Consider the following 13,135-nt stretch of genomic DNA (forward strand, 5'->3'; position numbering starts at 1 on the left):
TTGGCCTTAGGGCAGCGTCCCCCCAACTCCCACCCCTGGCGCCCTCCAGATGTTTTGAACTACAACCCCCATCACCCATGACCATTAACTATGCTGGCTGGGGAAGATGGGAGTTGAAGTCCAAAACACCTGGACGGCCTGTACACCAGGAGTGGGGGAGCTGTGGCCTTCCAGATGTTCTTGGACTACCACTCCCATCGTCCCCAGCCAGCAGGTTAGCTAAGTTACAAGATGGGGGATACTTGGCTCAGCAATACTACAAACGAGAAGGATCTTGGAATTGTTGTAGACTGCAAGCTGAATATGAGCCAACAGTGCGATATGGCTGCAAGAAAGGCCAATGCTATTTTGGGCTGCATTAATAGAAGTATAGCTTCCAAATCACGGGAGGTACTGGTTCCTCTCTATTCGGCCCTGGTTAGGCCTCATCTAGAGTCTTGCGTCCAGTTCTGGGCTCCACAATTCAAGAAGGTCGCAGACAAGCTGGAGCGTGTTCAGAGGAGGGCAACCAGGATGATCAGGGGTCTGGAAACAAAGCCCTATGAGGAGAGACTGGAAGAACTGGGCCTGTTTAGCCTGGAGAAGAGAAGACTGAGGGGAGACATGATAGCACTCTTCAAATCCTTAAAAGGTTGTCACACAGAGGAGGGCCAGGATCTCTTCTCGATCCTCCCAGAGCGCAGGACACAGAATAACGGGCTCAAGTTACAGGAAGCTAGATTTCGTCTGGACATCAGGAAAAACTTCCTGACTGTTAGAGCAGTATGACAATGGAACCAGTTACCTAGGGAGGTTGTGGGTTCTCCCACACTAGAGGCCTTCAAGAGGCAGCTGGACAACCATCTGTCAGGGATGCTGTAGGGTGGATTCCTGCATTGAGCAGGGGGTTGGACTCCGTGGCCTTAGAGGCCCCTTCCAACTCTACTATTCTATGTTTCTATGATTCTAAGAGCCCAAAGCACAGCTTGAGCATTGCAGCTGCGGCTTCTTTAAGAGCTGCTGTTTACAGATGTCTCTTAGCAACGAGAACCAAGAACATCCTTGGTACTGGCTTTTTTGTCCTTTCCTGCTCTTTCTCCCCAGGGTTGGCTTTCATTGAACAGAGGGGTCCCCCCAACTGCCCACCGCCCCCCCAAATGTCCCAGGAAGAGCCTCCCCCACAAGCAACACCCCCTCTTAAGCCGGAGGAGGGGGGTTCAATCCAGAGGACCAGCGACTACTACCGCATTGATGCCAACCTGCCCAGCCGGTTCAACTACCCAGCCTGGTTTCGGGGTTACAGGTGAGGGCCCAAAGCATCCAGACCCTGCAATGAGGGCTTTCGCGTTCAGTTCGTTCATTGTGCTTTTTACAGGTCTAGATTGGGGGTATATTTTCATCTATACCAAACAATCGGTAAGGTATTATTTAGTGTTTTATTTTGGTTTTTATTTTTGGTTTTTATTTTAAAGGTTGTAAATTGCTCTGAGAGCTCCTGCCACTTGGACGGTATATTAATTTATTATTATTATTATTATTTTCATTGGCTGAAGCTCTCTGGGCGATTCGGGACAAACTGATTGATTGCTATGGATTGTTTGCACTTCTAAACTGCTCAATAGCAGAAGCTCTCTTAATTTAATTACGGTAATAAATAAAAATATACATTTGATAATGCTAAGCCTTCCGATGAACAGTGGTGGGCAGGGCCGAAGGCACATGGGGGGCCGGGGCCGGGGGGACGTAAAAGTACCCAAAATACCAACCTATTTCAGCATAAAGGTCTTACTAAGGCTGCAATCTTGTGCTGGTGCAAGCTGGGAGTTGTAGCACTTATTTCTGTCTAGACACACATAGGGTTGTGCACTAATTTTTAGGTGAGTCACAAAAGCCATCACTTAACAACTGGAAGTCAATCAAATGGAAACGGTGCCCGGGGAAAGGGGCGGTGTGCCGGATTTGACCTGCGGTCCTGAGGTTCACCACAGCAGTGCCCCAACGAGCTGCTCTGATTGCCCCCTGCGACGCGCCAGGCTCGGGGCGCCAATGGGCACGCACATTGCATTTCGCTCTGCCCCAGAATGGTCCGTGAGGCGTGTGGAGCATCCTCAGCAGAGACCGCTTTGGCTCTGATGATTTATTTCTGACCAATGGAGTGGCAGGAAGGTGGGAGGGTGGGGCCTTACTCTCGAGGAAACCCTGTGTAACAGAACTGTAACTCTGTCATTCAGAATGAAGGAGCGCAACCCCCTGTTCCGAACAACCAACATGGACTATGGCGGGAAACCACCGACGGTGCACGAAATGCCGGTAACTGATGAGATCGGGGCATTCGTGGGATTATTTTACTCCTCCGGGGCCGGGCAATGAAATCCCTGAATCGACCCCGATGCAATCCTGGTTTGACATGAAGCCAGAGTTCCCTGGGTTTGGACGTAATGGGGGGTTCTGGTTTTATGCACGCTGGGATTTTTGCAAATAAGTCAGTGCATGCCAGGGGAAAGCGGAGTTCCTGAACCGGGACGTCTGCCTGCTCGTGGCTTTGCCAAGCGGCATAGTGGATCCAAAATGTGCCTTATTTATTTATTTATTACATTTTTATACTGCCCAATAGCCGAAGCTCTCTGGGTGGTTCTGCTCACGGAAAGGCTCTGCTCACGGGGGGGCCTCTCCGGCCAATTTGTGTGTGTGTGGGGGGGGGGCTCCTCCCTGCCACATCACAGCTCACCAAGTTGAGCAGGGGCCCTGATTCACGGTGTAGCGTTTAGAAGGGGCTGCTGTGGGAAGGAGGAAGCTCCAGTCGGGACCCAGCCCATAGTTTTCATACTTGGATGAAGGCGCCATGTTCTTGCATGTATCTGAGACGTCTCTTGTGTTGTGTAGCAACGCTGAGCCATATTCTTAACATTTCTATCAATCCGGGGGCTTTCGTTAGGGTAGTGGACCGATACCTTGCATGCATGCAGTGCTCTCAAAGGGCCTCTGCGGTAGCTGGATGGACGCAGTCTATCCAGCTTGACGCCATGCCGTTCTTGGCTCAGACCTACATGGCGAACACCAGTCCTGTTTTGTTTTTTGAACAGACCCACTACCACACCAGCTCGCACGCCTTCTCGGATACGCTTGTCAAATTTGGCATGTATAGGAACAACGGGATCAACACCTCCCTGGAGAAAAGCGATGTGACCGGCCCTGACAACTTTATCACTCTCTTTGACACCTACAACTTCCACCCCAGTTACAGGACTGGCGGCCCGTCTGTTTGCGAGTAGCGCAACCCCGCAATGTAGCCGCTGGCCAACTGAGCGTCCTATAAACCTGGTTCCTGAGTGACAACACCAATGCTTCCCCCCAAATCACCACTCCTGAAGAAAGACGCTGTAGCGGTTGCCACTTTTAAGGGTCCCTTGGCTGCAATGCGTACACCTTACACTGCGTCATCCCAGAGGTATCCTGTCTTACAGACTCTCACAAGGTTGCTCTGGAGTGAGTGGATTGTACATCGGGCAAACAACTATACTTGCAGTAAATAGAGTTATTGTATTTGATGAAGGGCACCATGTAACGATAACATTACCTGCCATTAAAATGTTGAGACTGGGCCGGAGTGTCTGTGTAGTTTAGCGTCACGCTTACAGGAAGCGCAGTTCAGTATTTATTTATTTAATTACATTTTTATACCGCCCAATAGCCAAAGCTCTCTGGGCGGTTCATAAAAATTAAAACCATAATAAAGCAACAAACAGTCTAAAAACACAAATACAGTTGCACATAATGCCGTATGCAGAACACAGGCCCTGTTGGGCACTTAAAAGACTGGGGCCCCCAGTGTTCTCTCATCTAACCGTAATTGCCCTCCAGATGTGTTGGAACTGCAACTCCCATCATTCCCAGCCCATACTGGTTGGGGCATGCTGGGAGTTGTAGGACTTTTTTTTGCTGTCCAAACATGCAGCCTCAATCTGTAGCTATGATGCTGCTAGTTCTTACATACTGCGCTAAATACTGAACGTAGTCACATTAAGCACCATTTTTCTCACGGAACGCTCATGTGAAAAAGAGCAGGCCCAGTCCAAAGATTTTGCAAGTCCCCAGGTAGATAAAACCTTGGCAGTGGCTTCTCTTTGGCAAGAAACATTCCTTTCCTCCAGCAAGTTTGCGTAGCTTGTTCAGTTCTTGCGATACGTAGCCCACCCTTTCAACAAACACTGGAAAAACAGAGTAGGGGGATGAGGGTTCTTGCTAGAACTGGATGTGTTGCATGGAATAAACTGGAGGATTTCTTGTTTGCTTGCTGCCCCTTTCCACCTTCCAGAGGACCCGGCAACTGCTCCACCTGGTTGTGTGCCGGCCACTGACACAGCAGCATCCTCACACAACATTTCCAACAAAGCACATAGGGATTGCACTCGCGCTGGAATCCTTGGGTCGGATCAGTTTACAACAGGTGGATGTTTTCATCCAGCTGTCCACCACAACCCCAAGATCTCTTTCTTGGTCAGTCACTGCCAGCTCGGAACCCATCAGCTTCAACGTTTTAATTTTTTAATTTTTTTGCACTTTTTTGCTTACGTTCAACCACATTAAAATGAGCATTCTGCCCATGACCACCAGTGATATTGTCTTTTGGGGAACAGCCACCCTTGAGAAGAAAGGGGAAGAGACCAAATTTGTGATATGTCCCTTTCTTCAAGCGTCTTAAGACACAGGGCAGAGTAGCTTTGGAAACAGCCTTGAACAGGCCAAAGGTGACTGTGAACCCATCCCTAAAATGTTGGGAGACACAACTTAAAACCAGTTTTGATTTCATGGTTCATGATCTGAACCCAGTTTATTAAATCTTATAAATGTATGAATGTACACCATTTCTTATATACAAAACAAAGTCTTCTTAATTTAAAAAGTGCTTCTTCAACCAGATAGCATCGAAACCACAAACTACAAATTACTGCAATTCAAAAGAAAAACAAATGAACAGCCGGACTCCGACACGCACCAACCGTCCCGAGAGGACACGGCATGCTCCTTCGAACGTTCAGGTTGATTTAATGAAAGGATTTAAAGGAGAGGGATCGTCAGCAGAGAAAAGGACAGTTGAAAAATACCAGGTTGTGTTCCGACTGTGAACTAAGGCCTCTTTCTGACTGCACGTGTTACCTTCTAGAGAAGTAACGACGACAAAAATAGCATCACAGTGACCTGGTTTTCACATAATGCTAACCCATGGTTTATTTAACTCATGGGTTGTTGCATTCTGGATTGTCACGATAAGCAAACCCATCTGCACAAACAAATCATGATTTGCTAACCACGGACAACCCAAAGAAGCCATGGCTTTTTGTTGGGCTGTGAACACTGAGTTGTTTAAATTATGGGTTGATATGTGTGAACTCAGGCTCGTAGGTTGTTCATGGGTTGTTTCGCCAGGCTGCAGAGGCAACGTGTGACAGTGATATCCCCCCCCACCCCACACACCATTCTTCATGTGAGGATGACAGCCCTGGAAAGGCATTTGGGCTCCGTGGCCACAATTCTTCTGTGTGTGCACTAAAACGACTGGGGGAGCCCATGTGTGCAAGAGTGTGTGTGCATTAGCTCTTTGGACTGAGGCAAGTGGGAAGAGCAGACCAGGCCATCCCAGAGGTAAATAGTGAAATAAAAAGAAAGGGGACAGCACACAACGAAGGACAAGGTCCTATATTCGTTTCATTGTTGTGATGAATCGAAAAGCGTGCTTCTGTGCACAAGAGGCTATGCCCATTTCACACGTCACAACCCACAATTATTTAAAAATGTGGGTTGGTTTGAATGAGACAGTGGCTAAACAACCCAGGGACACCCTGCCTAGGGACTGTTTAGTGTTGCATCTGAACTCTGGCCTGTCTCTCCCCTGACAAGCCAGAGAAAATGGGACCAATGTGTCTTCTGCCTGGGCGCATCCTAGATTAAAGCATAAAAGACCACACTTACTTTAATCATCTATTACAATAAACATGATTAACTACAGTTCCCTGCAGTTAGGCATGCTCTATAAATCATTATAAAAAGATTTCCCTAAGCACTTTTAAAATTATTTTTAAAATTCTTACCAAGAGGGGACCCCCTCCCCCAAATAACCCAGGTACATGTAATTGGAGACGCTTCTTCACTTGGGAGTATTTGCTTCAGTATTTTCCACATTTCCCTTTTAGTTTCAGCTGCGCTGGAGACATCATCAGCAACGGTGGCTTTATAAGCATTACTTTTTCCAGACACAGAGATGAACCTCGATGTCGGGGGAAACACTTACATTTATAAGCTCAAGTTTCCCACCTGGAACAGCTGAGCAGATAAAGCTGCCCTATCCATGTACTAAAGATGAGGAGTGGGGTGGGATCACACACATACCCATTTTCATAAGAATTCTTACCTCTTCCAACACGGAGACTAATTATCTCAGAAAAAAGTAACTTATACTGCAGCTTTTCTGGAATTACCTTTAAAAATGACAACGCCTTTTAAAATTGGGGAAATACTTGCAAAGCGGAGACTTTGCTTTTCACCGGACAATGCAAATACTCCCCCACGGGTACATCTGGAAACTCTGTAGAACCTCCCATGAAACGCTTTGGGGACGCTTCCTCAGCTATCTTATCTTGGCCGAACAAGGGTCTCTCTTTCGGAGGTGAGTTACAAGCGCTGTTGGGGTTTTTACTGCTGCTGTGCTCTTGGGTTCTGCCTTCCTCTGCTCTAACTGGGGTCCCAACAGGCAAGAGACCTGTGCTCGCTTTGACCCCTCTGACATCGTCTATTCTGCGCTCCTGCAAAGGAGGACTTGGGTCCGGAGCCACGCAGTAGCAAGGTTCTTTGTCTCCCCAAGGTTTAATTTGGGCTACGTTTACCCCTTCATTAGGTAAAGTGGTCACCTGCTTTTCCCCGTTCCTTTCTGACATGCAGAGATGTAACCCTTCTGTAGCGTACGTTGAAGACAAACCTGCCTCTCTAACTCCTGTCTCTTTCCTGGAACCTGGGATCCCTTCCTGCACAGACGCGTCGCACCTCTCACCAAGGAGATCTGCTGCACACACACCTCCTGGGCTTTTGAACAAGGCAAACTCTATGCTCTGTCTTTCCCCCCAAATCACAGATTTCTTCTTATTCGGAGCACTTTTGAGACCCGCTATCAGCTTGCTGGACATTCTGAATTCATAGGAGCTCTTCCTTTTGAAAAGAGACACAGGCTTAAAATGATTTTGCAATGTACGGCTCTCTCCCTTGTCCTTCCCAGGTGGAAGGCCTCTCTGATCATAGGTCACCTTTCGTCCTACTGCAGTCCTCTTTACAGGTAAGCCAACACCCTTTGCCTGCACAATGCCTCGGTTTGCCTGTGTCCTTGCCAAAGCTCGGCTGCACGTTTCTTCTGTGCACGGCAATGTTTGCTCACCATTCCTGGAAGCGTTTCCTGCCATCTCGCCTTCAGCCCTCAAAGAACTTTTCAGTTTAACAATTGGTAGAACCGCCATCTTCCCTTTTTTATTTGGCTTTAATAAGACATTGCTGCCACCCTGGAAAAGTGGGCACTTTGCTTTACATAGAGCGGTTTGGGGATTATCAACTCTCAGCGTCTTAACAATTTCGTCGGCCCCAGACAGCTCCATGGTACTAGTGGAGTCTTTAGCCTTTTCTGCCAAAAATCTCTGGATTTCTTGTTCAATGCTGTCATCGCTGTCTACGGAGCTGCTATCGTCAGTCAAGGACGTGGCAGTCCAAAGACATTGATTATTTTCTGCTGCCTCTTGGATTTCTGGCCCACAAGTTGGCTTCGCCTGGCATTCCTTCTTAAATTCAAATGCAAACTGAATGGTCTTTGCACCTTTTGGTTTCCCTTGAAGTTCTTTCTTTTCCGCCTCCTCCTCCTCTTCCTCCTCCTCCTCCTCCTCGACATCTCTTCTGGAACTCACAAGGCAACTTTTTAGCAAGGCGGGAGTTTTGGATTTGCACTCTCTTCCTTCTGCCTCAAAAATGTGCATTTCGGTGTTGCCGAACCTGACTCTCTTCTTGCAGGGTATTCTTTGGTCTTTGGATTTTTTCTTTAGCTTCCGCTTGGACCGTAGGAGGTCTTTGATAGCAGTATCGAGGTCCTCGTCGCTGTCTAAGGAGCTGCTTTTGTCACCTGCTCTGTATTTCTGCTGACTTTGGCTTGTACTTTTTACAAGTTTTCCAGAACCAAAGAGCCCCTGTGACAAAGGGTTTGCAAAATCTACAGAACTGACAGTGGCTAGAGCGCCTTGTTGGCATTTAGCCATCCCTCCGGCTTCACCATTTTCCAGTCTGTTTACACCGTCCTCCTCTAGGGATGCAGAGGTTGTTGAACGATTATTATCTACACAACTATAGCTCGTCTCTGATAGTATCGCTTGCACGTTCTGGCTCAGTCTGGAGGTTTTACTCCCCCCCTTAAGTTTCCTTTTGCGACTCAGCGGCACCTTTAACGGCTTGCAGAATGGGCGCGTGGCGTCCCAGCTTGGTTCATCAGATTGCCCAGAGCAGGAAGGACTCCGGATGGAGCACGAGGCCTCTTTGGGTTTTGCTATCAAGTGTTCTGTCTGTGCTTTGACAGCCAAGAAAGCTCGTATCTCTTGTTCAATGCTGTCATCACTGTCAACAGCATTGGTGTCACTCTCATGTTGGGAAGGGGGCACATCCTGGGAGCAGAAGGAAGGGCTCCTCGCGTCTGTTCCGTTCTCGCTTCCTGGAGGCAGAGGTAGGATAGTCTTGGAGATGTCCAGAATGGCTTCTGCACACATCAGCTCGGTGGCTGTGTCTGCTCGGCACGAGGCCTGGAACGTGACGGCACATTTGGCAAAACTGTTCCCTGGAGGGGAGCGGCTTCTGCTTTTCTCCAGGTTGAGACAAATGCCCCCAACCCGAGGTAATTCTGCTGGCTTGGGGCCGACGTGTTTCCTCTTGCTGCTCAGAGCTTTTCGAGGGATTTCTTCTAAAGCACTTTTCACAGAATGGTTTGCAAGACTTGCGGATAGGTCTCCGACCCCACCGGCCCTGAACTCTTCTTTTTGAAAAGGGAGGCAGTCTGTTCTGCTGTCTGCTGCTTTCCTGGTTTTCTCAAGCTGGTAAAGCTGAATAGCTTCTTCGATGCCATCATCGCTACTCGAATCCGATACATCTCGGCTTCCAAGCCTTTGCTCTCCTCTGCCTTTCCAAAGCGTTGGCCTTTTCTCACCTCCTTTGCTTTGCTCCAGTGCGCAGGAATGACCAGCCAAAGGTGCTATAAAGTGAGCCTGGCTTGTTGTCCTGCAGTCCGCAAGCTCTTCGTTGGCTTTCGACTTCAAACATTTAGGAGCATTGCTGGCTTGGAGTTCAGGAGGCCGCCTCAAGAACAGCACCTTGCCGCCTCGCTTTAAAGAACGCTGGCTCGCTCTGCTAGTTCCGTCTTTCCGGCTCCCGACTGCCAACTCCTCTTGGGTCTCTCTCTGTTCAAGCCTCCTGTTCCCCCCAGTTATGTTCTTCTTCTTGGCTTGCTGTTTCTTCTCGTTTAAGAACTGTTCTATCTCGGCTTTTATGCTCTGTTCGAAGGAGTCGTCGCTGCTCACGCTGCACGGGGAGGAAGCCCATGGGACGGCATCCTCCCCTAAGTAACCGGGAGCAAGGTGCTGCTGCACGGCCCCTGCCTCAACGCCCGCAGGAAACAGATGGCAAGCTGCCTCGTGGGAAGGATGCTTCTGTGGGACCCGCTTGTCTCCATCCAAGCTCCTGGTGGGGCTTGGCAATGGCCGAAGAGTTTGGCCTTTGTTTTTCAGGTACTCCTGAATAGCTTCCTCGATGTCTCTGTCAACAGAATCATCACTGTCGGAATTCAACAAGAGGGGCCCGAACTCGGAGCCCTCCTCCACTTCCATGCCATCTGAGTCAGCGGGGCAGTTATGCTGGGGGTATTTAATATGTTTCTGCAGCACCCTGCTGCTGCCCCTAAGTCTGGGGACTCTGCCCTTGGCCCCTTTCTGCTTTTTCTGCATGATGCAGCCATATTCGCTGTGGCTGCCCAGGGATGCGTCTTCGCTCTGCAGGTTGTTTATGATCACCTGGACTTTGGCGCTCACCGTGGTTCTGGCAATGTCATCTTCGGATTCGGAGAAGCAGACGGGGTATCTACAGCTCCGTGATGGGGCAAAAGGCTCCCATTTCCTCGGAAGGGCCACCAAAGGAGAGGAGTTCATAAGAAACATCCTAGCAGGGGACAGGGCTGTTTTTCAGGTGAACCGTCCTTCCATCCTAACAGGAAAAGAAACAAGAATTATGCAGTGCATCTACAACAAAAGAATTACGTAGAAGGTCCGCAACAAAACTGCACTTAAGGTTTCCCCTTCAAATCCTACACCTGGCAGGTGTTCTCTTGTCGCCCTGTAACTAGTAGTGAAAGTTGACAGCCATTATAGCTGCAGCCTCACCTGACAGACCTGCAAAACCCTAATTGTCACAATCAACTTTCCACAAGCTCATCCAGTTGTAGAAAGACAACACGTTAAAAAGGAAACGGCCCTGTAGCTCAGTGGTAGAGCGTCTGCTTTGCTCACAGAAGGGCCCAGGTTCGAATCCCGGCAGCATCTCCAGGTAGGGTTGGGGAAACACCTCCACCAGTCCCTGGAGAGCTGCCGCCGCTGCCAGTCAGTGTCGACAATACTGAGCTAGCTGGATCAAGGGTTCGGCTCTGTATCAGGCAGCAGCTCCTATGTAACCCCGGACTTTACCCTAAGCGGCCCCCGGTACCCGGTGCGAGGCATGTTGCAAACCACCACCACGCTATCAAATTCAATGCGAATCCTAATTACCCACACGTTTCGTTTTTAATCGGTTTTTAATGCTCTATGTATGTATGTTCTGTGTTTTAGAGTTTTAAATTTTGTATACTTGTTTTTACCTCAATTTTAGGATTTCTGTAAACTGCCCAGAGAGCCCTGGCTATAGGAGCGGTATAGAAGTTTAATAAATAAATGAATGCATGTTTAAACATGCAAAATTGCAAGGAAGTCCAGCACAGTCAGGGTGGGGTTGGGGGGTCTCTAAGGTGCCCCAAGAGCCTTTGATGTTTTATCTGGGGTCCACAGCGCTTCTGCCAGAAAGAAATGGGTCAAGAATGCAAGGCCCCCCCCGCGCCCCCCTGGAAATCCTAAAAAGCCAGCCAGTAAACGCATTTGCACTCGCAGCCCAGCCCCCCTGCCCTGCCCTCCCCAGCCCCCCTGCCCTGGCCTTGACTCCTGACCCACAGAGCCCTGGGCACTCCCAGACCTACGTCTTGCAGCCCCCTCCCCTCCCCCAGCCCAGGCCATTGCCCCCGACAGCCCCCTCCCCTCCCCTCCCCGGGCAATGACCCCCACCCCTTGCCTGCCCCCCACTCCTGGGCGCCCCCCAGCCCCCCCTTCCCGCCCAGGCAGGCCGCGAGGCCTTCGGCCAGCGCGCCGCTGCCAGGCCCCGTTGCCAGGGCGACGGCCGGGCCTACCCCGCCGCCGGCAGCCCGCGAGGCGCCGCGCTCACCTGGCCGCCGCCGCCGAGCCGACAGGGAGCCCCACGGCCAGCCAGCCGGGCGAGGGACGGAGGGAGGGACGGAGGCAGGGAGGCCGAGGGCGCCGGGCTGGGCTGGGCTGGGCTGGCCGCGTCTCCCGCCGCCTCCGCCGGGCCCCAGAGCGCGCGAGAGGGACATGCGCCGCCCGCGGGGAGGGCTCCGGGCCGGGGGCGGGACCGGGCGGCCATCGGCTCGGCCTGCTGCTGGTCCAAGCCGGCCCGCCGGGTCCGCCCACACGGCTGGCGGAGGGAAGGGGGCTCGGGACGGAGGGAGGCAGGGCAGGGCAGGGCAGGGCAGGGCAGGGCAGGGCAGGGCAGCCCCCTCGGGGGAAACTGAGTCAGGGGGGCAGAGAGAGGAAGCGCGCAGGCCGGGGAGGGGGCACGAAAGACCCCCCCCATACACACAGATCCCCCCCTTCCTCTCTGCCTCAGTTTCCCTCAAAGTACGTGCACAGACCGGGGAGGGGGCACGAAAGACACCCCTCACAGATCCCCCCCTTCCTCTCTGCCTCAGTTTCCCTCAAAGTACGTGCACAGACCGGGGAGGGGGCACGAAAGACACCCCTCACAGATCCCCCCCTTCCTCTCTGCCTCAGTTTCCCTCAAAGTACGTGCACAGACCGGGGAGGGGGCACGAAAGACACCCCCCCCCATACACACAGATCCCCCCCTTCCTCTCTGCCTCAGTTTCCCTCAAAGTACGTGCACAGACCGGGGAGGGGGCACGAAAGACACCCCCCCCCATACACACAGATCCCCCCCTTCCTCTCTGCCTCAGTTTCCCTCAAAGTACGTGCACAGACCGGGGAGGGGGCACGAAAGACACCCCCCCCCATACACACAGATCCCCCCCTTCCTCTCTGCCTCAGTTTCCCTCAAAGTACGTGCACAGACCGGGGAGGGGGCACGAAAGACCCCCCCCCACAGATCCCCCTTCCTCTCTGCCTCAGTTTCCCTCAAAGTACGTGCACAGACCGGGGAGGGGGCACGAAACACCCCCCCACACATATCCCCCTTCCTCTCTGCCTCAGTTTCCCTCAAAGTACGTGCACAGACCGGGGAAGGGGCACGAAAGACCCCCCCATACACACAGATCCCCCCCTTCCTCTCTGCCTCAGTTTCCCTCAAAGTACGTGCACAGACCGGGGAGGGGGCACGAAAGACACCCCTCACAGATCCCCCCCTTCCTCTCTGCCTCAGTTTCCCTCAAAGTACGTGCACAGACCGGGGAGGGGGCACGAAAGACACCCCTCACAGATCCCCCCCTTCCTCTCTGCCTCAGTTTCCCTCAAAGTACGTGCACAGACCGGGGAGGGGGCACGAAAGACACCCCCCCCCATACACACAGATCCCCCCCTTCCTCTCTGCCTCAGTTTCCCTCAAAGTACGTGCACAGACCGGGGAGGGGGCACGAAAGACCCCCCCCCACAGATCCCCCTTCCTCTCTGCCTCAGTTTCCCTCAAAGTACGTGCACAGACCGGGGAGGGGGCACGAAACACCCCCCCACACATATCCCCCTTCCTCTCTGCCTCAGTTTCCCTCAAAGTACGTGCACAGACCGGGGAAGGGGCACGAAAGACCCCCCCATACACACAGATC

At 51.7% G+C, this 13,135-nt stretch overlaps 2 protein-coding genes across 2 annotated transcripts; one reads left to right on the forward strand and one right to left on the reverse strand.

Moving 5' to 3' along the window:
* The first annotated feature begins 123 nt into the window (after positions 1 to 123).
* Positions 124 to 3,581, forward strand: PIERCE1 (piercer of microtubule wall 1). Its single transcript, XM_063144645.1, has 4 exons — positions 124 to 214; positions 1,084 to 1,282; positions 2,211 to 2,289; positions 3,063 to 3,581. The coding sequence occupies exons 1-4, from the start codon at positions 175 to 177 to the stop codon at positions 3,249 to 3,251; spliced, it is 507 nt and encodes a 168-aa protein (XP_063000715.1). The 5' UTR covers positions 124 to 174; the 3' UTR covers positions 3,252 to 3,581.
* Positions 3,582 to 4,810: 1,229 nt separating this feature from the next.
* PPP1R26 (protein phosphatase 1 regulatory subunit 26) lies at positions 4,811 to 11,559 on the reverse strand. The gene is made up of 2 exons (XM_063144630.1): positions 11,509 to 11,559; positions 4,811 to 10,248 (listed from the first exon to the last, which is right to left on the reverse strand). Exon 2 carries the CDS (start codon positions 10,200 to 10,202, stop codon positions 6,477 to 6,479), a length of 3,726 nt encoding a protein of 1,241 aa, XP_063000700.1. The 5' UTR covers positions 10,203 to 10,248; positions 11,509 to 11,559; the 3' UTR covers positions 4,811 to 6,476.
* Positions 11,560 to 13,135: the final 1,576 nt, after the last annotated feature.

The sequence above is a fragment of the Elgaria multicarinata genome, chromosome 19 (assembly GCF_023053635.1).
Source record: "Elgaria multicarinata webbii isolate HBS135686 ecotype San Diego chromosome 19, rElgMul1.1.pri, whole genome shotgun sequence".
Classification (NCBI taxonomy): domain Eukaryota; kingdom Metazoa; phylum Chordata; class Lepidosauria; order Squamata; family Anguidae; genus Elgaria; species Elgaria multicarinata.